General features: G+C 38.7%; 2 protein-coding genes across 6 annotated transcripts in view; one reads left to right on the forward strand and one right to left on the reverse strand.

Annotated features, from left to right (window-relative positions):
- On the forward strand, positions 1-24,228 carry acsl1a (acyl-CoA synthetase long chain family member 1a). 3 transcript variants are annotated; one of them, XM_044028118.1, is made up of 21 exons: positions 1-94; positions 12,854-13,067; positions 14,199-14,313; positions 14,402-14,466; positions 14,558-14,659; positions 15,651-15,750; positions 15,862-16,037; positions 16,645-16,677; positions 16,879-16,930; positions 17,035-17,108; positions 17,786-17,863; positions 18,997-19,131; positions 19,319-19,453; positions 19,710-19,805; positions 19,886-19,958; positions 20,036-20,124; positions 20,474-20,590; positions 20,766-20,909; positions 20,988-21,089; positions 21,179-21,250; positions 22,177-24,228. In XM_044028118.1, the coding sequence occupies exons 2-21, from the start codon at positions 12,873-12,875 to the stop codon at positions 22,315-22,317; spliced, it is 2,094 nt and encodes a 697-aa protein (XP_043884053.1). In that variant the 5' UTR covers positions 1-94; positions 12,854-12,872; the 3' UTR covers positions 22,318-24,228. The 3 variants fall into 3 exon arrangements, with proteins under 3 accessions (XP_043884053.1, XP_043884051.1, XP_043884054.1); XM_044028116.1 differs by lacking the exon at positions 17,786-17,863 and adding an exon at positions 17,927-18,004 and having other exon boundaries at positions 2-94; XM_044028119.1 differs by lacking the exons at positions 1-94; positions 17,786-17,863 and adding exons at positions 8,233-8,356; positions 17,927-18,004.
- Positions 23,986-27,364, reverse strand: part of primpol (primase and polymerase (DNA-directed)) — a 6,162-nt gene continuing 2,783 nt past the window's right edge. For all 3 annotated transcript variants that reach the window (XM_044028120.1, XM_044028121.1, XM_044028122.1), the window contains exons 5-14: positions 27,069-27,216; positions 26,874-26,976; positions 26,633-26,781; positions 26,386-26,548; positions 26,192-26,292; positions 25,991-26,077; positions 25,282-25,390; positions 25,119-25,195; positions 24,983-25,029; positions 23,986-24,861 (exon numbers count right to left, since the gene is read on the reverse strand). In XM_044028120.1, coding sequence (XP_043884055.1) covers positions 24,628-24,861; positions 24,983-25,029; positions 25,119-25,195; positions 25,282-25,390; positions 25,991-26,077; positions 26,192-26,292; positions 26,386-26,548; positions 26,633-26,781; positions 26,874-26,976; positions 27,069-27,216 — 1,218 coding nt within the window. In that variant the 3' untranslated portion in view covers positions 23,986-24,627. The remainder of the gene's footprint in view (positions 24,862-24,982; positions 25,030-25,118; positions 25,196-25,281; positions 25,391-25,990; positions 26,078-26,191; positions 26,293-26,385; positions 26,549-26,632; positions 26,782-26,873; positions 26,977-27,068; positions 27,217-27,364) is intronic.

Genomic DNA, 27,364 nt, shown 5'->3' on the forward strand with positions numbered 1-27,364 from the left:
CGTGCGGAGACAGAAGAGACTTCTGCTCTGCTGCTGCTTCTTCTTCTTCTTCTTCAACAACCAGGCTCGAGTGTGAGGATCTGTTGCTGTGCAGGTCAGTGGAAACGTGTGTCATTAAAAAAAAGAGTGTGAGTTCACTGATGTTTTTGTTTTTGGGATGGGATGACGCAGTTATATATACATATCTATATATCTATATCTATATCTATAGATATGTATATGCTTGTGTTGATGCCTTAAAATAGACCAGAGCAGAAACAGCGCCTGCATCTTTATTGCCCCAAAAGCCCAACTTTTGGTTTCTGTTATTACGCGTCATCTCTGTCTGTGGTCACATCAGCAGCGTGTTACAGTGAACTGTGCGTTCATGACTCCGTGTCCGTCCATATCTACGAGAAACACGCGTGTATCGTGTGTGTGTGTGTGTGTGTGTAATGAAAGTGTCATCGGAAGCAACAACAGACATGGACACGTAGCATCATTCTCCACTGATAAGACACTGATCTGATGCTTTTGTTTTTAAAGTTTAAATGTCTAATCTCCGCATAGAACTGGCGCTAATGTTTGTTCACATGATAAGATGGTGACGCTCGGGGGGAAAAAAGAGGAACAATGTAACTGTACCATCAAGAGTAGATGTGGCGCTCCCGATCTCTCCCTCTCTCTCCCCCTCTCTCTCTCTGGCTCATAAACACAGACCTTATCGGGACCAGTAGTCGTCATGGAGACCAAAACCTGATTCTGAGCAACTGTTTAAGTCTATATGTTAATAATTGAATTGTGGTGAGGTTGGGCTACATGAATGGAAGTCAATGCAGTAAGTCTCCAGGAAATGAATGTAAGTCAATGCAATGTCAGTCTCAAGTCATGTATGTCCAACATGTGGTTTGTGTGTGTGTACGTGTGGACCAAATGTCAAACAAACCTTTCTGTGTGAGGACATTTTGGCTCGTCCACACAAATTAAAGTGTTTTGGGTTTTTTTTTTCCCCAGGATTAAGACCGGATTTTGTGGTAAGGGTTAGGCATTTCAGTTGTGATGGTTAAGGTTAAGTTAAGGGACTTGGAAATGTATTATATCTATAAGTGTCCACACAAAGAATGAAAAACCAGCATGTGTGTGTGTGTGTGTGTGTTTGCATGTGTGTGAGTGTGACCTGGGTCAGCAAGTTATAATGTCACACACTGCAAACACTGGTAGTTTTTCATTGACATATTCAGTGTCCTGCATTGGTTTCAGTGCCAGTATAATAACTAACTAAATAAGTTGATTGTTTGAGCTGCGTCCGGTGTCAAGGGCGTTTGGGCCCTGGACAGGTGGGGGCCCCCCTGGTGCCCTAATGGACAACGTTCCCTCTGGAGTGGTAAAAACGCAAGGAAGCAAAATTTAAATAAAAATTATGGATTGTTTCGAAAGTAGTGACTTTCTAGTGGAGAAAAGTCATGCAGTGCTCTATAAGATGCCCTTGCAACGTTGTTCCTGTGGATGTCCATCCTTTATATCAAAAAGAGTGCCTTTATGAAGTCCCCTCTCTACATGACAGTGTCCTAAAAGGCGTCCTTAGAGGAAACGATATTCTCTGCTGTATAGAAAATGCTCCTCTCAATGATAGAAAATGATGTCCCTGTACAGGTAAACACAGAAATGATATACTAGTGGCACCTGCTCCACCGGTGATCTTTGCCCCCGCCCTTCCAAATGTCTGCGCACGCCACTGCTGTTCATGCATTAATAGTTTGGTCGGACGTACGTCTGCTGTTGTCTGCATTAAGTTTAAGGGAGACTTCTCAAAGACATCACTAACAACCAGAGTTCTACACTAAGCACCACTTTAATACATATGTATATGTATTGTAATACAACATCATTATTGTCATAACTGGGTACATTCATGCAGAGGTTAGTTGACTCTGAGGGCTGTTAAATGTTCAGTTTTATTCAAATACTTTTTCCCTCAGGCAATATCATCTGACATATTGGTTTGTTCTCTGTCTCATCATCTCCAATTTCAAGCAGCTCCACTTAGTGCTGCCCCTGGAGATGTTTCTGTTAGGTTGATTGGATGTTGTGTAACATTTGTTTTCAGGGTGTGTTTGGTTTGCAGCGCCAGCTCGTTTGCCGTTGATGCGTTTGTTTTGGCTTTGTGTGACGATCCAGTCCCGATGTAGGCTCTAGTGTAACGTCAGGATATGTTCACTCAGTCACAGTCAGTCAGCGCATGGAGAGGCCTTTCTCCTTCTTCTTTTTGTTGGATTGAGGAAGTGCCGCATCTCCTGATGTGTGTGTTAGTGTTGGTAGATTCTGTGTTTGAGTGAGGCGGAGCGGTTCACGGCTGTGCTTGGTACTGAAGACGCTCTTTTCCAAACATCCTCCAACAAGAATCTGTGGAATGTAGCTGAAGTTTAGTGTGGTGTTCTTCCGTCTGTTTTCTGCCCATTTAAACAATATTAAGGTCAAGAGAAATATATATATATATATATATAAAAAAATACTACAAGGAAATGCTGTCTGGGTCACGCAGTGCAGTCACATGAGCAGTTGGTTGACAGAAATGGGATGGCAACAATTTGACTCTGTCGACACACTCGTGTCTTTTGCCTTTGAGTACAGGAGTAGCTTTCATTGGTGCAAACAGAGGGACACTTTGTGGTCTTGTGACTCGGGAGCAGATGGACGTCCTGTCATCACTCTGCTTTGGTCTGAAGCAGAGTGGCTTTGACTGAGGATTTGACCTAACAAACCAAATGTTTCTACTACATAATTCAGTAATGGAGACATGTTTGCCAGATTGTTAGAAAAGGAAAGTGGACCTTTTTTCAGGCATTTGATTCAGTTTTTTTAGCTCATTCAGTCACTGGTGTCGTTCTACTTTTACTAGTAGTTTCTTAAGGCAAAACCAGTCACTGATGTAAAACAGTAAAACATTTTCACTGACATTTGTGTTGTTAAAAAACTTTATTGCACAACTGAATGTGTAACAGACGTGCTATTGATTGCTTTGACTTTGAAGAACTGACAAATTAAAGGAATTGAAAATAGATTTGAGGCTGAAACTTTTTGCCTCAACATTATGATAGTGAAAGTGCACAGTGTAGTGGTGAAACAAAAACACCATCTGTATATGTTGGCACGCTCTAAACCTAGCTCACACGGCTACTGAGTCATGGTTTTAGCAGGAAACGTGGAAAGAATGAATTTCGTTTTTCCAGCACAGAGGACACACGCTCTTCCACATTCAAATCAATGAAGTGAACAGCATTCAGCTATTGTGTTACTGTACATTTACATGACGTTTGAGAGAGATAAACAAACATTAACCTGAAAACTGAGTTTCTCAAAGTCTGACTAATGCAGATAATGCTAGAAGGAGTTTAGGGCTGAAACGATTCCTCGATTAATCGATTACTAAATTAATCGTCAACTATTTTCATAATCAATTAATCGGTTTGATTGTTTTCTAAAGAATTGAAACCGGTTTCTGTGATTTTTCAGCTTCTTTAATGTGAATAATGATAGTAGTTTAAACAATAAGTAAAACAGTGTGCTATCATGTTTTGTCTCAGTGTAATTTTACTTAACCCAGACTTTACTTTGACCTGCAGTACGTCTGTCACGCTCACTGTAGAGCTGCAACTAACGATTCTTTTCATAATCGATTAATCTGTCAATTATTTTCTCGATTAATCGTTTGGTCCATAAAATTTGAGAAAACCTTAAAAAATATCAATCGGTGTTGGTTAAACCTGGAAATGATGATGTTCTCAAATGTCTCGTTTTGTCCACAAACCAAAATGATTCACTTTTAATGAGTTCTTTGTTATCCAGAGCAAAGAAATTAAGAAAATATTCACATTTAAGAAGCTTAAACAATCGGAAATCTTGTTTTAATCATGAATAAAAACTTCCAACTGATTATCGATTATTTAAAAAATAGTTGTCGATTCATTTAGTAATCGATTAATAATCGATTCATCGATGAATTGTTTCAGCTCTAGTTCACTGCTACTGTGTTGGCAGCAGTCTGACGGGTGCGTGACCTTTGTTCCACTTCACGAATCCCATCCTCCCTCTCAGTCACTGTGTGACCATGTGACTGAGAGTGTGCAGTTTCATCATGGGGGTCAGGACCTGCGGTCAGACAGGGTTGAACCCGCACAGGCTTCGGCACCCGCCGCTTCCCAGTGACTTGTTGCTGCATGTCGTGCTCATGTTTTCACAACTTGCCTCAGGTCCGTTTATCTGACTCATTCCAAGACAAACTACCTTGGTGCCTCCTTACGCAAAAACCGGAATGGTGTCAAACTGGAATGTATTGAACCATCCCTTTTTGGATTCCATCCCTTGAGTATTGATGAAACAGTTGGTCGCTTGATCCAGTAAATCAATAACACATGAATTTCACATTTTTAGAAGTTAATTGAAAAGACAACAAGAGGAAGTTGTAGACAATCTTGAGGAATTCTATTCTTTTTTTGACGGCACTGACATGTGTTTTGTCTCTCGTGAAGAAGTTAGAATCAAACACAGCAGCATGTGTAACAGACACACATTAACAACAGGGATGTTTACGAGCAGTGGATTACACATGTGCACGATATCAGGGCTGTAAAGAATAGTTGTTTTCATTATTTATTCATATACTCTAACAGTGTCGTACTGCCACACAAACTCTTCCATTTACACGATACTTGCCGTGCGATCGTGAAACCTGTTCAGCGCCGTTTCCTCTTACACTGGACAACACAACACACCCCAGCGTCTGGCTTTTGTCTCCAGTGGAAAAGGATACAGACACTTGCCATTCATTTCCAGGTCAAATGACTCAGCAGTGGTCACGGGTAATTGGAGAGCAAGACAACACGCTTTTGTGCATCTTTGTTTGAAGCGAGGAGCCCACGGTGTCCGAAAGGACTGAAACTTTGTGTCTTGTTGCGTATCGCTCAAAATCGTTTGGTTACAGAATATTTATTGTTGTTTTGATGTAAATTAGACGTCCATGTAGTTGAATGTACTTTTTATTTCATGACAAAAGTCTCACTCAACCTTCATGTATCCTTGAAAAAGCTAAACGTTGTCAGTTAACAAAGAAAAGCAGTAAATCATTGACTCTTCTCATCTTCACCTGCCAACCTAACCCTAACCCTAACCCCGATCCCGCTCCTAAATGGAATTAAATTATTTTTATCATCTATATCTTCATATATAACTAAGACTAATCGTTTGCGCCATGGCGTTGGAACTAACATGTAACCACTGTAGGTGTTAATATGCTAGACTCACATTTCATATTACGTCACACCAGATACATTTATATCATTCTTTACATGTTTGGACTTGTCTTTGAATGTTGGAGTCGAGGGAAAACACCCATTCACATTCTGCTCTGACCACATGAGCACTGCTTCACAGACATTCTGTGCCAAACTCAACTGATCATCCTTTTCAGCATAATTGAAAAAGAATCCTGCACATTATATAAGTGCTGTTTCCAGCCTATGTCTGGCCCAGATTAGGAGAACTAGACTAAGCTGCAGTGAATCGTGGTCAATTTCCATTATCGTGTAATCATGAGTGGAGAGCAGACATTAATATTTCACATGAAAATCCTTACAGCATGCAGTCCTAGTGATTTATTTGTGCCGTGTCACAATGGGAAGCCACATCTCTCCTCATGATTTATAATAGATCTTTTTAAAAATGCATTATTTAAAACACATTTCTCTAATCATCGCACTTCCATGGTGAATCATAATTATTTTGGTCGGGATAATCATGATGGGACGTCTTTTAAGCTGATACTGTATATGTACACATCCCATCACTATTCCAGCTTTGTAATTCCTGAAGACACTGCATATTAATATCAAGTTATAAATCATTATTTCTGCATGTTTTTGTTTTATTAATAGAATCATACATATACTGTATACGTTTATAACTATTTAACGTTCCATATAAAAAACACCTTTATTTTGAAATGATGTGAAATGTCATCGTATTATTTTTTAATATATATTACATTTTCTGAAAAAGTTGGACTTTTTTTCACTTGACCGTCCTCCTACTGACCAAACACTCAGTGACCCTGAGGTCAATTGAGTTTGAGAGTCCCACAGTTAAATTATCCGGGGGAAGACAGTGTTTGGTCAGTGTTATGCTAAATGAAATGGTGAATCGATTAGCAGTCCCTCAGCATATTGAATAAACTCAGCTTTTTCATTGGTGTTAATTCTCGCAGCAGCTGAGAGGAAGCTTTTTTTTTCGCAAATCAAAGACATCCGTCTTCACAAAATTGGATTAGAGTTTGTGTCTGAAGGCTCCGTGTGCTAATGCTGTGTTGGTAAGACGGTGGTAATGAGCTCCACACACAATTATCAGCTCAGCGCCACACACACACACTGCTCTGTGTTTTTAGAGGACGAGGAAGAAGAACATTTCTGACAGGAATTCAAATGTGAGAAACTAGCCTTGTGTACTGTAACTTCCTGGCTGTGGTCTGACAGTCGTGTGTTGCCACACTCACTGCACGCTGCTGCCAACTTATCATCATGCTTTGTTACGTGTCAAATGCACCGGCTGCCCTTTCCCCCTCTTTTTTTTTTCCACTGTCTTGCGTGTGCTGGGGTGTGGGGTGACCGGAGAGCTTGCTCTGCCATTGGCTCGTCATCCTCCCAGGCCAAGTATGGAGAGTCGAGGTGGTGCTAGTGGTGGTGGAGGGTTGTTGGAGGACCTTATGCTTCTAACCGCTCTCCGCTAAGTATGACACCAGTGGCATGTGACTGAAGTTCAACTGCTAAACATGTTTTCACTGTCATTGTTTTTTGTTTTTTTTTTAGTCAAAAAGTCACTACAGATTCCAAATATTTGTGTAATAAACTTAATAAACCAGAAAACAATCAGCAATTCATAATAAGAAAAAACCTCCTGACCTTTGTAAAACGCAGAGTAAACAGGTTATAATTCTATATTATTAAATAAAACCATGACAATTTACTATAGTTTGTCAAATATTATATATTTAACATGGTATCTGTTCTATCATTATTTGTCCAATCGTAGGATTATTGTTGGGTTATATCAGGCTTTTGCATCAATATAAATAATAGCTATTGTAGCAATATCATTATATCATTGTAGCAATAATAACATTTTTTATTGTTATTTATTTGGCAAATAACAAACTGAATGCACCTTTGTATACAGCACATTTTCTATCATTCATTCTTCATACCCATTCACCCGCTGCCGGCACAGCCGTCAGGAGCAATTAAGTATATTGCCCAAGGCATGTAGACTAGCGCGCCAAGAATCAAACCCACAACCTTCGAGCTGAAAGACAACTCCCTCTACCACTGAGCTACCATCCTTCACCACCACGTCGGCAGTGCAAGACAAGGTTTCTGTTTCACGGCATGACACAATATATTCACAGCTGGTTAAACTCCGCTCACTCCCAGGCTTGTCACTCATTACTTTATTGTAGCAGAAAATATGTAAATCCACATCTGCAATAAAACAGTTTAGCCACGTGTTTTCTAGTACTTTTCACTCGTCGTCAGTGGAAATACGATGTGGATGATGATAACCTGTCATCCAATTGAGTGTAACATCACTATAAAAAAATGGGGGCATTTGTCGAGATAACAATCGCGTGCAAAGCTCACAGACAGCTGTAATTAGCATCTGTGCATGATATTATCAGCAGACATTGGCTTTAAAATGTATTATCGTATATCAGCAATAACACCAAATCTGCCGTTATATGACTACAACAGCAGGCTCAATAAGCTGCTACCTCCTTGACTCCTCTACAACTGTTTTGTGTTTGTTTATAATGCTAAGTGAAGAAAGTGTATATCTATGGCAACAAGCACTCCCAATATATCAGCAATATCGTAAATAGCATAATCTTTGTGAAATATTTTTCAGACGTTTCACAATAATGTGTCATTCTATTATTAATAATCATGCGACATTGAATCACTCAGATCAGCACGTATTTCTCCATTCTCCATCAAATTGAGTCTATGAAATCAGATTTGCATTTGCAGCCATTTGTTCTGTTTTGACCTCTTCACACACACACACACATGATTTTAAACTGTTACATGTAACGTGTTTTCAGCAGAAACCTGCTTGTTGAACAGCTCTCTGAGTGGCTGACGGTGTCGTCTGCGTCTGTGTTTCTGTTTGAAGGGGGCGTGTTTCTGCTATTCATAGTTGTGAGAACCTCGGAGGTTTATCAGAGGTCAGTGTGAGTCCTGCTAATAGAAGCTACCGAGACACGCGGTCATTCAGACAAACCACAGCAGCTTTGGACCCTAATTCTACTTTTTCTCACACACCCCCCGGAATTGTGAGTATAGAGATTTATCTTATCTCAGTTTCTCAGTGTAGTGTTATGTATTTACACATAACTGGTAATTCATCTCACATTTCACTGCTTTTTAAGACTGTCTTTGACAGTCTGTCTACTAAAATGGGGTCTAATGGCTAAATTGTGGACATGTTGCATATATATATACGTATATGTATATATATATATATTTATATATATACATATACATATATATATATATACATATATATGTATGTGTGTATATATAGTAATATACTCAAGAAAGAGTACTGAAATATTCTAAGTAAAAGTACCACTATTTTAATAAACTCTTACTTATGTACTGGTCTAAATATGTACTCAAGTTAAAGTAGCTTGTTTAAAATGTACTCAGAGTAAAAGTTACTTTTTTAACAAGGTTGTGGTTCTTTCTTGTGTCATGAAAAAAGGGTCAAGGGGACACAAATCTCTGATTAATTGTTTTAAATTAAAGGCAAATATGTGCAAATCAAAGTGCTGACAAAATAAAATATATAAACACATGATGTGTCAGACAAAATGGGTCAAAGATCACAAATGCTTTAACTTTCTCTATCAATTCTATCTAATTAAGGGATCTTAATTAACACCAATTCATCTGTCCTCATCACTCACTGCCAAAGTTTCCGATTCTGAATGTATTTATTTTTAATTCAGGACATTTTTCTTTTACTCAGTAATGGATGTTATTGAAAATGTATAAAAAGTAAAATTACAAATAGACAAAGTACACAAAAAACTACTCAATAACAGTAACGCAAGTAAATGTAATTCATTGCTTTCCACCTTTTTTCTCTCTATATCTCTCTATATATATATATATATATATATATATATATATATATATATATATATATATATATATATATATATATATATATACATATATATACAGTATGTATATACATTTCCCATTGAAGGTGAATTGAGTAACTGAATCAAAGCTCCTTGTCTAATCCTGCTGCTGCTGTGTCACTTGATGCAAATAAACTAAGAGGATTTACAATAATCTCATTTAAAATCAATTTATTGTGAATGAAGTTTAAATTATAAGCCAGTGAATTCTAAGCAGCTTGTGTGGCAGCTTTTCTACACTACACTACACTCTGACCCAGCTGGCACCAGTCGAAAGTGTCATGAGTGCGACATTAATAATAGAAGTAGGTGAGAAGTCAATTATTATGTATTATTAACATGGTGGTTGTTCTTTACCTGTAGAGACCTTTCAATTTAGAGGTCAGGGGAGGTTGAACCGTCCTGACTGATAGCAAATGAAGATGAGAAAAGGAAACACTAAATGTGAGTGAGTGATTAAACCACATTTTAGTTAGATATCCTTTACTGTTTATTTATTTTTTGAAGTTTTTGCGACAAAACTAAAAAAAGCGAGATATTTGGTTGAATTCTGGCCACGATGTGACTGTCTTAGTATCCTACACTACAGACAGATAAAAAGACCGGAGTTCCGACACACTGAGCTCATTGCATAAACATCCTGACCCACAAACCTTCAGTGCTCTTCAGAAATGTGTGTGTAGCATTCAGTCCTTGTGTCCTTGTAACTCCTTGGAGGCTTGTGATGGGAAAATATGCGTGGAGTCATGTTTCCTTCCTGGGCCGTTGTTTCCAAGTGCACAGCTGTTGAGTAGAATAGCACATACATGTATCTACCTTTATACACGGCATGTGGAAGTGCTGAACAGTAACAACAGTCTACACACACATGCTTTGTCTTTGAGACGCTTCTTTTTACAACTGCTTCAACATGAAGGCGTTTAAAATAAAAATGTTTAATTGAAACTAATATTATTACTAATAATATTATCTTACTAACAGAATGTTACATACAACACACATTTTTCCTTTCACCCCAACCTGTCGAGATAGATGGCCGCACATCTTTGAGTCTGGCTCTGTCAGAGGTTTCTTCTTCCTGTTAAAAGGAAATTTTTCTCTCCACTGATGATCCTCCTCTTCTCTCTATGATGCTGCCTTAATATGTCCACTATAATGTATAATAATAATGATAATGTATGTTGTGATTTGGCAGTATGCAAATAAAAATTGAATTGAAAACTAAAATATCACAGTGGCACAACTATTTGGACCTTGAAATTTGACTCAGGTGTTTTTCATGTCATATTTGAGATGTTTCTATGATTGTGTGGAGGCACAGATCTGTACAAGGCCATTGTCTTCTGACCTGGAGGTTCCCAAGACCACTGTGTCCTTAATTTTGTAATGGAAGAACCCAGATGCTAAGCCACTGGGCAATAGGGGATGAAGGGCCTTAATTACGGATATTACTGATGGTTATGCTGGCTGAGCTCCACAGGGATTCACAGCCTAGACTTTGTTTGGGTCATTGTCTTTTTGCCTGTCAGTTGTCCTGCATTCTAAGTCAGGACTTTTCCATACATATCTATATATATGTATATCTATATATCTATATATATATATATATATATATATATATATATAGATATATAAATATATACATATGTATATATACATTCCTTTGCTTCATTCACCTAGATATAACTGACAGAAATCTGTCACAGCAATGAATAAGTGTTAATTCTTGGATATGATTTATGAAATCTATGAAAGGACCTCAGACTGGACTGAACTGAACTCTTATAGCACACAGCCAAAACAATGCAGGAGTGACTTCGGGACAACTCTGATTGTCTTCGAGTGGCCCAGTCACAGTCCTGATTTAAACTTTATGGAACATCTGTGGAACAAAACGTTCACTGAGAGTGTCAACCTGACAGACTTTATGTGTTCACTCATTCCCCAGGAGATGGAGGCTGTAATCTCTGCTGAAGGTGCATCAATATTCAGTGCTTAACAAATGTATTAGACCACCGCCCAAAAAAACCACAGACAAAATAGTAAAGCACATTAGTATTTCTCAATTAAGATGTCAAATTATAGTTAATTACTTGCATTCCCGAACAGAGAAGTTAGTTTGATTCATTTCTGACTTCTCAGAGAAGAAGCCCAGTGAGGGTAGCTCACATTTGGGTATAAAAAGGTCAATTCAGTCAACAACATTTTTATTTTTAAACAAGGTTAAAATATTTACGACAGGTGGCCTAATAAAGTAGTTGAGCCTTGTATGTGAAGTGTAAACTGTGACGATTCAGTTGTAAATCCGTGTGTGTTTGTGTTGTGTAAACATCCTAAACTGTCTTCGGTTAGCTGGACCACATCCAACCATGACTAGAGCGACTTGACACATTAAACACTTTACTCTTATATCTGTTAATATAGATGTTGAAACTCCACAGGCCAAATACTGAAATCCAGGTTAGAAAAAAAGTCCAAACACTTTGTCCTGAAGGATTGAAGGAGGAACTTTTTTATGCAAAATGTTTGTTGAAAAAATAGTCTACTGATAGTCTCACCAATGCAGCTCTACTTCATGCAATTTTCAAATTCTTACTTAACTGTGTTAACATCAAAAAGAACAAAGATAATTAGTACATTTCCTGTAAATCTATATGTGGAAACTGTGGTTCCTCTTCTGTTTGAGTGTGATCTCATGAAATGACCAAAACGGGGAGTTGTTTACTGACAAACTACTACATCCTGCTGCTACATGACCACATCCTTAAACACGTCTGTGGTGACAACATTGGAACACGGGGCATTGTATATACAGAGGCTATAAGAATGTGCAACATAGAGTGTCTTATATCCTTTTTTTGATGACATTTTTTTTATATAAACACCAAAGCAAAAAGTACTTTTTAAACTTGGATTGAATTTGTTTGATTTAGCTTTCTATGACATCCACAAAAACGGAGATCAAACAGTTTTCAAAGTTTGAAATTGTAAAAACATTTATTCCTGCACTGAAAGAAAGAGAAACATATTATAACAAATCTAAGAAACCATAAAAAACAAATAACTAAGTCAATTTCGAGGGCGATATACCCTGGAGAGATCTCCAGTCCATCACAGGGCCACGTAGAGTAGAATTTGTGTCTAATTGACCTAATCCCCATGTTGCATGTTTTTGGACTGTGGGAGGAAGCTGGAGAACCCAGAGAAAGCCACACACACACACACACATAGGGAGAACATACAAACTCCATGCAGAAAGGCTCTTGTTCCAACCGGGTCGCAAACTCAGGTCTTCTTGCTGCAAAGACAAGAGCGCTAACCACTACACCAACCACGTGGCCTCTATGCATGTCGCTTAAAAAAAAACCTGTCCAGAATAGACAAAGGGGCATTTTACCAAGGGTGCACCTGCTGCATGGATCTGTGCCATGTGATCACCAAGGGTCAACAAAACACATGACCTCATATGGAGTCAAATAACAGTTTTCACAGTCTTTCTCAGAGTAGTCTGACTCACTAAGATAAAACTGCAGATTTTAAAGTATTAACATGCAGTTCACCTAATGTAGAATTATACAGCAATGCTAAGAGTAAAAGTTTCCCGTCTTTGTTTCCCTGCAGGGTCAGTGCAGAAAAAGTCATGCAGGCTCAGGATGTCCTGAGACAGCTGCGCATTCCCGAGCTGGACGATGTTCGCCACCTCATGCGCGTACTGCCGACCAACGCGCTCATGGGTGTCGGCGCTTTTGCCGCCATCACCACCTACTGGTTCGCCTCCCGTCCGAAGGCTCTCAAAGCTCCGTGCGATCTTGGTATGCAGTCAGTGGAAATGCCAGTAAGTGATTTCCGATTCTGACGTTGTATCGAATGTCCGAAACGGAACAAAAGAAAACAAGATGTCTCTTCCCCCTCCACTTTTGTGCAATGATGTGCATTATGGGGCGCAACTGAAGCGTGAAGGATACTGCAGATCTCACTCATGTGGAATGTTAATGGGGTCCTCTACAGAAACTTCACAGCTGACGCCGGCGTCGTTCTGACACCCTCACTCTCTCATTTCATGAGCTGAAACGTTTATCTTGTAGTTAATGTTGGTAAAGGCTTATAGGTTGTAACGTATGGCTCCTTAATGACACACCAAAGATTTAATGTGAACTTCAAGGAGCTTAAAGGTTTCCACAAGAGTGTGTTTTAACACTGACTGATGATGATGATGCTGAATAATTAACATCAACTGATAAATGAAATGCATTCTTGTGTTATGTAGTTGCACATTTATCGTTAAGAAAATAGAAGAGACACAAATGGCTGAAGAGTTTCACAACAATTCAAGACCCACAGTTTTCTTAGCGCAGGGTAAAAATGAAAATACAAATAATACTTTTTTTATTTGTATAGCACCCTTTGTACAAGGATTGCAGCTTCACAATAAAAGGAAAATACAATTTAAAAAGAAAAGAGATGCTTGTAACAATAAAACACAACACAGGGTGGAATAAAAAAAGGAGCTAGTCCGACGAGTTGAGTCTTTTAAAAATATCTAGTGATAGCCAACAATTTCTGTTCATTTTGGAATTATTGCTCAGTTATTTCTTTAAGTAATCAGTATTTTCAAAAGATGAAATGTCCAAGGTGATGTCCAAACTGTTTGGTTAATTATTGAATGTGACAATGTGGCCCGTTTTCTGCATAATTTAAACATAATAAAGAAGAGGAATTGAAACTGTGGACCGACATTTCATGTCAGCCTAAGTGGAATTAGTTTGTGAAAGAAAGGCACAAATTTCTCAACAAATATCGCAATCAAAATATAAATCAAATGACTAACATCTCTCTGTAGGTCTTGCACCAGCCACTGCCTCCATTTCCTCTTCATCGTTTAAGCACAAACCACAACTGTCCTTCCACATGTGTGATGTTACAGAAAAATGGTTGAGGACGTTTTATCGAGTTTTGTTCTTCGCAGGGTGACGAACTTGCTCGAAGATCCGCCCTGAACGACAGTCACGAACACATGACGCACTTCTACGATGACGCTCACACCATGTACCAGGTGTTCCAGCGGGGGCTCAGGGTGTCAAGTGAGTGCTGTTTCTATCAGTTAAACATGAAAGACATAAGATTGAATCTGTGAATGCAGATAAATGTCAGCGTTGTTTACCCTCACAGATAATGGACCGTGCCTGGGATCCAGAAAACCAAACCAGCCGTACGACTGGCTGTCTTACAAAGAGGTGAGATGCAGACCAGAGGTATTGAATCGACCCATGTCCTCTCTCCGTGTATGTAACTACACTTCACTTCCGGTCATGTTGTTTTGCACAGGTGTCAGACAGAGCGGAGCATATCGGTTCTGCTCTCCTTCACAAAGGACACTCTCACACAGGAGACAAGTACATTGGTGTTTTTTCCCAGAACAGGCCTGAGGTAAATGTTTTTAATGAGTGTGTCAAAAGAACTTTTCAGCCCCTAAAATAAGCAGGCCAGACACTCAGGACTCCCATTAAAGACAATATAATGTTTTGCTGTTATTTGATCGGCTACAATTGATGCTTTAAATCAGTTTTTTTATTATTAATCATGTGGAGAATGACAATCAACATAATGTTGCTAGATTTTAAATCTGTATGTGTTTCATGAGTTTGGGGAATACTAAAAACTAAAGAAAAAGAAAAGTTGAAATTTTCAATCTTTTACAAAACTGGTTGTTGATTCCAAAGACATCCATTCCCCCTTTGACCAATTAATTTAAGAAATCTGTATTTTACATTTGAAAACATTTTGGCAACTAAAAAATTGGCAACATAATTGAAATTAAGATCCTCGGACTTAAGTCTGAGTATGGTATCGGTCAGTATCAGTCCGATACTGATCTAAATCACTGGATCACATATCAGACCGATAAAAATGGAAAATCCGATACACTCCAAAAATCCTATATATCTCATGCTTCACTGTGCACTGACTGTAAAAATGTAAATACAAATCAGCAAAAGCATTTTAGCTGAGTCATGTTTGGGCTGTTTATTTCTTCTTTTTGTGGAGAATAATATATATATTTTTTTTTTACACAGTTGGAGAATGATATCTTTGAAATGACTCAGCACAAAAGTGTTTTTAACAGCTTCATACTTCATAAATGGACTAAAATGACTGTATTAGACTAATGTTGGTATTGGTTTTAGACTTACTAAGTCTAGGTACTGGTCTAAAATTGTCCACAGGGGCTTTATGTGAGATTGTAGATGTCACTGCTGACATTTGACTGAATGTTTTCTCTAGTTAAATTGTCAGAAAATGTGTCCAGTCTCCTGCATGCTGAGCCAGACAGTCTCCTAATGCAAACTGTAAAAATACTACAAAAATATCGAGTCATGGATGGATGGATTGCTTGTAATGTTTATGTCTTCTTTGTCAGTGGACCATTTCAGAGCTGGCCTGTTACACATACTCGTTGGTAGTGGTCCCTCTGTACGACACGCTCGGCACAGAAGCCATCGACTACATTATTGAAAAAGGTACACAAAAAAGGGCACCTTCACACATTTACTAAACACCACCTGCAGCTGTTTAGATCGAGGACACTGATATAATCCGAGCGTCCGACTAATCCCAAATCTGTTTTTCAGCCGAAATGTCAACAGTGATCTGTGACGTACCTGAAAAGGCTCACATAATTCTGGACTGTGTCATTGGGAACGGGCGAACAGTGAAGACGATCGTGCTCATGGAGGTGCTTGACAGCGGCCTGGTGGAACGTGGACGGGACTGCGGCGTTGAGGTTCTGAGTTTGAAAGATTTTGAGGTGAGATTAAAACACTAATGTCAACTATTTTAGTTTGTCTATGCTTTACAATTTGTATCGCCTGTGCTTTAACAACCAGTCCATCCATCCATCATCTACTGCTTTACCCTCCACATGAGGGTCACGGGTCACAGGTGCCAGTCCCAGCTGACACAGGGCGAAAGGCGGGGTAAACCCTGGACAGGTCACCAGTCCATCACAGATCCAACACACAGAGACGATCAACTGTTCACTCTCACACCTCCAGGCAGTTTGGAGTGTTTGATTAACCTCTACATGTTTTTGAACTGTGGGAGGAAGCTGGAGAACCAGAAGAACATGCAAACTTCATGCAGATTAGCCCTTTTTCCGACCATGTCGTCTACCCAGGTCTTATTGCTGCAAGGCAATGGTGCTAACCACTACACCGCCATGTGGCTAATCTATCTACATAATGTTTTGGAAAAGTAGCTGAAGCTCTGGTTATTCTCACCAATATTCACTCATGGTCTGGTTTGAACTAATTTGAAATGAGGTCCCTGGAGGGCTGCGTGTTCACAGCGTGATTATTATCAGGACTTCCTGCAGACATGCAAACAACTCACTGCATGGTTTGTGTATTTTCCAGGCCTTGGGTGAAGCCAACCTCCAGAAACCACTGGTGAGTATAGAATCAGCACTTCATATGATACATTTACACTACCTATAAAAGGGGCTCTTTATTCTTACAGAAATGAGAATCAGCTTTGTTCAGTGTTCATAAAGCAGCTGGACAATGTGCGAGGGTTTTGCACCCTGCACACTTCTAATTCACTCGTACTGTAGGCTTGTGCGTCAGTTTAGATGTGTGCTCTGATTACAGCCGCCCAGACCCCAGGATCTTGCGTTGATCTGCTTCACATCTGGAACCACAGGTAATTACACAACTTGTTGTAACTTCAACTTTTTTTTTTTAGTATTATTATTATTATTATTATTTTTATGCAACTTAAAATCATAAACTTTCCCTGCTTTTCAGGAAACCCAAAAGGTGCAATGCTTACTCATGGAAATGTAATCGCCAACACTGCAGCTTTCCTGAGAGTAACACAGGTAAACAAACATAACGGCGGAAACCACAACCTAAAGATACAGTAAATGACATTTCTTACACTGTTTACTGGTACTTTATTAATCAAGGTGGATGTTTCTATATTTTTTTCTTTAGAATTATTATGTTCCCACTTTTCTAGCTGTCCATCTGTCCATCTTTTCAAACAGTGTTACTGTAAGAAGAATTGCGTGCAAATGTTTGATTGACCTCAACTCATTACTGCATGTGCCAGAGGTGTTGTCTTATTTATTTATTTATTTACATGTTTATTTTGGTCATGTCACACTGTCTTGTGTACACAACAGAGACAAACTGGATGTCAATACAGTATTATTTCTGTACATGACTATAAATGATATGGGATTTTAGGGAGGGTTAGTTTTTAGTGCCTCAATATTACAATATGTCAATTGAATTTGAATGTATTGAAAGGATGATGCAGCATGTCATTATTGAGGCGTTCCTCTAGTTAATTATGTTTTTATGTAAAGCATCGAGTCCTCTCTTAACTTCAGAGAAAATGATCCTTTGACAGTTTTTTTTAATTTTGCGTTCATGAGAACTAATAAAATACGAGTCTTTCCTCTAACTTCTTAAAGCCTGTGTGAACCAGTCTGACCTATTTACATTTTCCTGTCCTCCCGTCGTCCTCCCGTCTTCACGCGGTGTCGCCTAGGCCTCACTGAGGCCCAGCTGTACAGATGTGCTCATTTCCTTCCTCCCTTTGGCCCATATGTTTGAGAGGGTGGTGGAGGTACAGTACACCTGGCTTTGACCTGCATATGTGCATGTGTTGTGTTTTGTGTGTCCCCCACAGGTCCACTGCATGCTGAGCCTCCATGACATTCACGTATCCTATCTCCCCCTAGCTCACATGTTTGAGAGAGTTGTACAGGTACGGCATGGACTTGTTTACCTTTCATACCTTTATGCATTCTTTGCATAATTAAAATCAAACCTCAAGCTAAAGACTCAGAAGTGTGACGAAACAAGTCACAGCAGGTCCCTCCAGACGGAGTCCTGGGTCTGGTGTTTTTAAATGTGTTTTCAGACCTTATTGATAAACGAGTTTAAGTAGCAGATCAACCATTTTCTTTTAATTTAAAGCGCAATTGCACATTTTCTACATTGTTTACCCTGTCCAACTGCTAAACCTCCAGGTTTTTTTGGCACTACTTAAAGAACCTTTGTCTTCCACCTGTTGCAGCTGTCTTGTTTTACTGGAGAAATATTCTTGTTGTGCCTCCTCCTTGCCTGCATTAGTCTTGATATAGAATGAATGACTTCCTGTGTGTAAGGCGGCAATGTCAACGGGCAACACATGGTTCTTTACGCCCCTATCCTGAGAAATGCAGTCATGTGGACCTAATTCTCTTAATCGACATTGTGTAAACTCATTTAGTAATGGCTTTAACGTAACAGGCATTTGTTTATATTCAAAAAGTCGCACACTACAGCTTTAAGATTTTTGTCTAACTGCATGCTGTTGTGATTTTTTTTAACCTAATACCTAGCTTTCGGTGTATTTCAATCATTTTTGAGTAATGCAATTTGAGCATGCAAAACTCCTATGTTGGACTCAAAAGCTTGATCAAGTAGTTTGTTTTTAGCTTATTCTTTTATGCAGATGTTTCCATTTTAAAAATGTTTTATACAGGTGTTTGAGATCAACATCTGCACCGAAATTGAACAGGATCAGGTTTGGTGAGAATCAGTTTAGTACTTTCTGTTTAAACAAATAAACCAACAAACAGAATGATGGGTAAAAACGTACTCACTTCCGTGGAGGTAACTATGGAAGTGTGGTGTCTCTGAGTGCAACAACAGTGCCTCCTAGTGGCCTAAATGTCGCATGTTCCTTGAAATAAGCAGCTCTGTCCTCATCAGGGTGTCATCCTCATCCATGGGGCTCGAATCGGCTACTTTCAAGGAGACATTCGACTTTTGATGGATGATTTGAAAACACTGCAACCAACGGTGTTTCCCGTGGTCCCACGTCTGCTAAACCGCATGTTTGATAAGGTATTTAAATGTTGATTTGTCCATAAATGTTTACATATTAGTCAAGTCTACTGCTTTGTTTTCTCGGGAATATGACTGAACTACTCGCTGACTGTTCTTGTGCCATTTCTCCTCTGTCATGTTTTAATTAAAAAGTAAAAATGTGTTGACTCAGTGGCTGGCTTACAAATACAAACTTTCCTTACAGGTATTTAGTCAGGCAAATACACCGCTGAAGAGGTGGGTGCTCGATTTTGCCTTCAGGAGGAAGGAGGCGGAGATGAAAAATGGTGTGGTCAGAAAAGACAGCATGTGGGACAAACTCATCTTTAAAAAAGTGCAGGTAAATGTGACACAATCTGTAAAGATGTCGTGGGTTGTTGTTGTTTTTTTGATTCACCGCAGCCTATTTATGGTAGCTTTGCATGGTGTTTGGTCCCATGAGCACTGCTGCTGTAACTGTTTCCTAACTCACTGTTGCACTGACTGATAAATCTGTTTACATTCTATTGTGGGACAACTTTATTATTATTATTATTATTATTATTATTCCTTTAAAAGTTCAATTAGTCGTGTAACTTGTGCGTCACACATCACAGGCAAGTCTGGGCGGTCGCGTGAGACTCATGATTACAGGAGCAGCGCCGGTGTCGCCAACCATCTTGACATTCCTGCGAGCTGCTCTGGGCTGTCAGGTGAGCCCATCAACATCTCACGCACTGTTTTACAGTTTTTGTTTCAATGTATGCTACGACGTTTTTCTTTGTTTTTGTAGTTTTATGAAGGCTATGGTCAAACTGAATGTACAGCTGGTTGCAATATGTCAATGCCTGGAGACTGGACAGCAGGTAGAGCTTCTTTATTCTGGTGTATTAAAAGGATCTGTGTAAACTGTAAGTGAACTGTAACTGCTCTGTGTCGTCAGGTCACGTCGGGCCTCCTCTGCCCTGCAACGCTGTCAAACTGGTGGATGTGGCAGAAATGAATTACCTGGCAGTCAATGGAGAGGGAGAGGTGAGGAGTTTGGTTTGACTTTTTACACAAATAAAGGTGTATCATTTTGATCATGCAGGTGATGCTAAATGCATTTAGAAGAGTCGCAATGTTCATGTTTGAGACATAATCCTTCATTTACACAGAATAGGGCCAGCACATTTTTAGCAACAACAAAGAGCAGGGTCAAGATCAAATGCACAAGCACGTTTCAAAAACCTTCAAGGTTCAGTTATGTTTTTATAAGAATACACACAACTTTTTCAAATTCTATTTTAAGAAATTGTACAAAAGCAATCAAAATTGTGGTCAGTGGTCACTCTTTCAAGCATCAAGCTAATGTGTCTTTTTGTTACCTCTGTAACACCAGGTGTGTGTGAAAGGACCAAACGTATTCCAAGGATACTTGAAAGACCCAGAGAAAACAGCTGAAGCACTCGACAAAGATGGGTGGCTGCATACAGGAGACATCGGGAAATGGCTCCCTGTAAGCAGCATAAGCTGAATATATATACACGTATATATACATATATATGTATATATACACACACACATGTATATATATACATATATATGTATATATTTGTGTTAGAAAGTCCTATCAATATCATGGTGGAGTTGGGTCTCAGGTGCGACTTTTCATCTTTTCTGCTTTCTAACAGAATGGCACTCTGAAGATCATCGACAGAAAGAAGCACATTTTCAAGCTGGCACAGGGAGAATACATTGCCCCTGAGAAAATAGAAACCGTCTACAGTCGTTGTGATGCAGTGGCCCAGATATTTGTTTATGGTGAAAGCTTACAGGTGAGGATCAGATTCCTGCTCTGCTCAAGACTGAAGCATAGCATTTGTTCTTTGATCATTTGATAATTATATTTTCAGGCCTGCTTGGTGGCGATAGTCGTGACTGATCCTGACTTTTTACCAGTGTGGGCTAAAAACAAAGGGGTTGAAGGATCCTACTCTGAACTGTGCAAAATGAAGGTTAGATTTCTATTTTACCGTCAGCTGTGTAGCACCCTGTTTTTTTCTTCTGACAAAAGTCTAAACTTGTCATTCTTTTTTTTTCTAAGGAGGTGAAGGCTGCTATTCTGGAGGACCTCCTCAGGTTGGGCAAAGAAGCAGGTCTCAAGTCTTTTGAACAGGTAATTCACACCCATGTTTTATAAAATAGTTGCAGTGTATTTAATTCTGCTGCTTTTGGTCTGGAAATAGCAAACAAATTCAACAAGAATATAATAAAGAACTTGATCCAATAAGTCCTACTTTCCCATCTTCACAATAGAGCTTATATTATTAGTCAATGACTGGAATGATGAATATGAAAAAGCAGTCAAATGAAGTGCCTTTATTGCAACAACATGGTCATGAAGACCTAAAAACATACAAATCCTGATGCATTTAGATGCACTTTTTTATTCCAAAGCTCTCACTGCAGTTTTGCTGACGGACAAAACTTTGAAACCTGCTCCGGTTTGTTAGCATCTGAATTCTTTTGATGTGTTTGTGTTTTTGACTCGCTGGAAAACACGTTGGAATTGTGTTTCTTCATGACCATCATGCCATTTTAATTGTTAATAATTGTTTTGTTTTTTTTTAAAAAAAGCATTCTTTTATAGCACTTTTCTAGTCTTGATGACCACTCTCAAATGTGCTTTACTACAGTTCTGCCATTCACTCACACTTTCATACAGCGCATCCATGTGCATTTTCTATCACTCATCTTTCACACCCATTCACATGCTGCCTGCACAGCCGTCAAGCGCAACATGGGGTTAGGTGTCTTGCACAAGCACATACACAACCTTTGAGTTGAAAGACGACTCACTCTACCACCGAGCTACCGTTGCCCATTAAGTGTTCATTTTTGTTTCTTTCCTGAATAAAATCTATTTATCAACCGCCAACCACTGTGCTAGTTGTTTAGATAAATGCAGGTAACGTGTTAATATTTGACAGTAAACTCAGAGTTTGTTGACCATTCATTGATTTAACAAACTGACATTAAACCATGTGAACAACTGTTTTCACTTATTATCTTTGATTCTTACGCATGTTGTTTTCTCGACAGGTGAGAGACATCGCATTACATTCTGAGATGTTTTCAGTCCAGAACGGCCTCCTGACACCGACCCTGAAGGCCAAGAGAGCAGAGCTTCGGAACCGCTTCAGAGAACAGATCGATGAACTTTACGCCAAAATTAAGATGTGAGCTGGGTTTGAGGAGTCCTTTAAGGAGATGGTGATTTAGCTCATTATTGTCAATCATTTAGAGTACACAGCCAGAAGTAAAACGTTCTGGTGAAGGGGCTTTTACTTGATTTCTTTCATTGCCAGTGACAGTCTTTGCAATGTTGTGGAGACCTTCGCAAACAAACTGGATAATTATGCTCAGATTGACGTATGTATCGTGTCCACTTCGTTTATTGATTGTACAGCTCAACTTTTTCTGTTCTGGCAAATATGGTAACAATATTTCAGACCAAGACATTTTACTGGTATAAATAAATTAAATTGTATTTAATTAAATTGAACTTATATTATAAGGGTTACACATACGGAGGAAAAATGGGAACTATGACACACCCATGCCTTAACTGCCCAAAGCTTTTAATATATTACTAGAAAAGTCTCTGTAAACGTTTGTCTCAGGTTTTCTTGGGTGTCAAAACAACCGTTATAAAATCCTAAAAATATTTTCAAGTTTGTTGTGTCTCAAATCAGATACTGCAGGTAGTCCACTTGAAGTACATTGTGTTCACAGATGTATTTAAATTTTCCACAGGGTCATGAACCAGTCATGGCCATTATGCTCTTTTATAAAACAATGGTCATAACAGTTGATCTCAATTGTTGACTGCCAAAATATCAAGCTTGACATAAAAGAGAATAACACTTGAGTTTCCTGTGAGTGCCTCTTTTCCCATGACCCAGAAATGATACCACTATCTGTGAAATTCACACATAAATAAAAATAATTAAAAATAAAATATATATACTGTATATGTATACATGTCACCATGTCTTTATCCACTTTGTAGCCAAGATGATGACCTTTGTGACTGAGGCTTGTCCAGATAATTTATTTTATATTTTTAAGTACACCATCTGGGTAATTTTGCTGCCTTCAAATGTTGTTTAAATGTCATGTTTAAGACACTGGGAGCGTTTGTGCATGTTTGGCTTGGTTGTCAGGCGGTTAGGTCAAGAGAACAAGACAGCAAAGCAGTGGATGCCATAGGCTGTTGGGATTAGCAACATTTTTCACTTATATAAAAAAATGTATACCAGTAAAATTACAATAAATTAATTTACTATCCAACCTAAAATGTATTTGTGTATTGCCATACTTGAATTGAGACACAGCATAACCAACACTAACTATTTATATACCAGACTATTTAATGTTTCGGTTAACTACTGAGCTGATGAGCTGTAAATAGTGTGTCTGCTGAAAATTTGTGTGGTACAGAGGATCACGTCCGATAATCTGTATCTTTATTCCCTGCATTCCCTTGTTTCTCAGTGCTGAAGGACTGATTAACCTGTTCCAGTGCACAATGTAGTTAAAAGCCAACTGGGAACCATGTTGCTAAACAGATGTGTGCTTTTTGACGGTTTTGTTTTCTTTGAACAATGCATGGGAAATATTAAATGTTACATCGGTGTACATGCAGCTGCTCCTTTCAAACCATAGTGCCACAAGCCGCAACAATTAAGGTGCATTCTATCATTGTAATGATTCACGAGTATCAAGTGGAATTATGTTTTAAAGTTGTTATCGCGTGACATAAATTGCCCAGTTTTTAAAATAACCGTTTCCATGTCCTTGTGAGCATTTCATGTCAACTGTAAGCGATGGTCCATGAAACCACGAATGTTGTGAGCAACGGAACAGCATTTCAGCTGTTAAACTAAAGGCTTTATTGTGTTTTATGTTGTTTCTGCTCAATACACACACACACACATCCAATCATGTCAAGGATTGACAGATCAAGCCATATTGTTATTGTTTAGCTTTTTGTTAGAGATGATATGAGAAGGGCAACAGTGCAGTTTTGTGCTGGAGTAACAAATTATATCTATATTTGTCAACTGTACCAAATAAATACTTTCTTCTAAACGTGGCCGTACGTTTTTTTTGTCTTTATACACACATGTATATGTGTATATATACATATGTATATATATATTCCTAGGTGAAAAACTGTTTTTCATTGTAATACAAGTATTATAGATTGTATATATAAACATTATTTATGTTATTGTTTTAGGCCCCCCTTATCACTTATGAACATTTGATTAATCTTAACACTAATGCTGTTCTAAGCAGCATTAACGGCATTTATGATGCTGATTTATGTTTAATATTTTGTCACATTGTCATTCACTAATCATTCATTAAAACAGCAGCCTCCATTCTCTGTATGTGAGCTTAAAGGGGGGGTTACACTGATAATAATAATAATAATAAAAGTAAAATATTTGAGGCTGCACAGCCAGTGCAAGATATCTTTACCTTTTACTGGGAATTAAACTCTGCCACGCAGTTGAGGAGAAGCTGGTCAGAGATCTCCCCGCTGGTTTGTTCAAAGTCATCCAAGCTCTCTAAATAGTCCTGATCATCCTGCCTGTCTTCCCAGACATCAGGAGTCTCTTTCACTGCACACACTGCACTCTGCTGTGCCTGCTTTGGTGTCTGGCTAAGTTCAATGTTGCCAGCGTCATCCATTACGTAAGCCTGGTCCTCCTCATCCTGTCAGTGAACACACGGCATGGCCTTAAGTTGCTGTACATTTGTCTCTGAACATAAACAGAAGTCTGACAGAATTAAGCCCCAATAATTGAGGCTTCTAGTTGAAATAAAGCAAACGAACCAGTGTCATGATGTAGCTCAAACAGATCTCCTGTGGCAGTGGGTAACCTGAAACGGGAGAGTCAGGTTGTGTTATGTGCCTTTGAGTTATTTTAAATGGAAAAAATATACCTGTTCAGCAGCTCTTTAGAACATACTTGACGATCTGAAGTTCCTGCAGTCGGGATCGTGACACTTCTGGTACCACACTTCCTCTTTGAGATCTACAACTATCCTGCAGAGGAGGATGAGACCAAACGAGACAAGTATGTCACACTCAACTCAACAACTTACAGTGCATTAAAAACATGCTCTACCTACATAATGTTGTTGCTTTTATGAAACTTTTCCACATTTTCACACCAGCGGTATTTAGCGATGTCATAGACGAGCAGTTGTTCCGTGACAAAGTAATTCCATCGTCTGATACCTGAGGAGACGAAACAGATAATGCATTTCTAATGAAGTATATAAACAAACTACATTTTAATATTCTGTTTTAATGACATTCTAAAAACTGGTAATGTGTAAATGATGATGAACAGTTTTTAGAAATGGATGGATCCATTTTTCATTTTCTCAACTACAAGCGAGGTAACTGGTGGTGATATCACCTATAAGATCCTGAACTCCCATTTTGTAGCCTCAAGATGAGTGAATTGACTACGCCACATCAACCAGGCTCTTATTGAATGATACCAACGCTGGTGTCCATGTTTTCATTTGTGCTGTGCTTAATTTTTAATTTTCCTTTACATGGAAGCATAATTTACAAAACTGAAATCCTCTGAAAAAGTAAACATTTCTTACTCTACTCTTTATGTAGTGTAGAGTGACCCTCATGTGGAGGACAAAGTGGTAGAAGATGAATGGATGGATGGCTACAACACATTTACCAGCTTTTAAAGTTAATAATGCCGATCTTGTGTTAATACAAAGAAGCACAAATGTGATTAAATCATTGTGAAGTGAATGTTTGACTGTTAAACTGACCTAAAGAAACTCGGACAGGTTTTACAAAAACACTTACTTCCATGAATCCCATCCTTTTTAACCAGGGACAACACAAAGTTGTCCACTTCTTGATGAGGGGACGTGAGGCAGCCAATAAGTGAGCCTGCATGTGATGGAAAAAATAAGAGCAGCAATAATTAAAACTGTTTCTTTCAAACATGATGTCAAATGCCATATATAATTCATAGCAACGCCTATGTTGTCATTGCAGTGTTACCTGGATTCGTGCCTGATTCTTGCTGGCTTTGAGGTTCACACGTCTTCACGTCTTCCTGTGCTTCTGGGATGTCCCACGTGAGAATTCTTTGACCTGTGAAACTGTTAACATTCAGTAATGATGTCAGTAATAATACTGTGGTTTAAGGGCCATTCATCATTGATATTACAGAAAACATAAACTCCATATATTACCTAACATTACAGACCAAGGACGCCAAGAAAATGCTTTGCTCAGAAGAGATCCCTTTCTCAGGTTTGGGAATAAACTGGTTGTCATCTGCCACAGTGAAGGCAGCGTTCATTCCCACTTTTGATGACTTGTAGAGACGGAAATTTCTGTTCCTTGTGTAGACACCTATATTTTAGGGATTACAAATGTAATCTATGGATACACAACTACAAAGTAGGTGGTGGAGCTGAAGCTTGAGGTTTCGCTTACCAAGATCAACAAAGAGACAGTCTTGGCCCTCCTTGTTTTTAACCTGTAGGAAGCTGAGGTCTGTCTCTTTCTGCTTACGCCTCTTAGTCTGTGGACTTTCAGCCACCTTGTTTAGATCCTTTGCAGCAGCCTCAGGGACAGCATGTCTTCTGTTTTCAGAATATGAAAATGAATCATTTTATGTACTATAATGATATAACATAAATTACAATACGTGAATTCACAGTTCTGAAAAACAAACCGTCTTTCACAGTTTTCTGCCTCAGAATTCATTCCAGCATCTGGGCAACTTCCTTTTTTGGCTTTGCTCAGGACTGGCTGAAGAACCGCATGGATAAACCTGCCTTAAAAATAAATATATATATATATATATATATATATATGTGATACAAACAAATTAAAACTGTTTTCTTTGGGTCCATGCACACTACCATACCAACATGTATGTTGTCTTTGAAAACTGCATTTTGGAGATTGAAGATGAGATGTTGACTGAACTTCTCTCTGGTGCTGGAGTCAAGAGTGAGGACATTTCTTGCAGCACATTCAATCCCATAAATGTCCACTAGCTTGTCACACATATACTGAAAACAAACACACACAGGTAAATATGCAGGTAAGGTAAAAAGTAACACGGCCAAATTAACTTATCTAATCTAAACTAATCTACTGTACATCTCTTTATTTTGTTGTTTTTGTTAACAGTTCTTATTTTTTCACTTGAACGAAAAT

This window comes from Solea senegalensis, linkage group LG6 (genome assembly GCF_019176455.1).
Source record: "Solea senegalensis isolate Sse05_10M linkage group LG6, IFAPA_SoseM_1, whole genome shotgun sequence".
NCBI classification, from domain to species: Eukaryota; Metazoa; Chordata; class Actinopteri; order Pleuronectiformes; family Soleidae; genus Solea; species Solea senegalensis.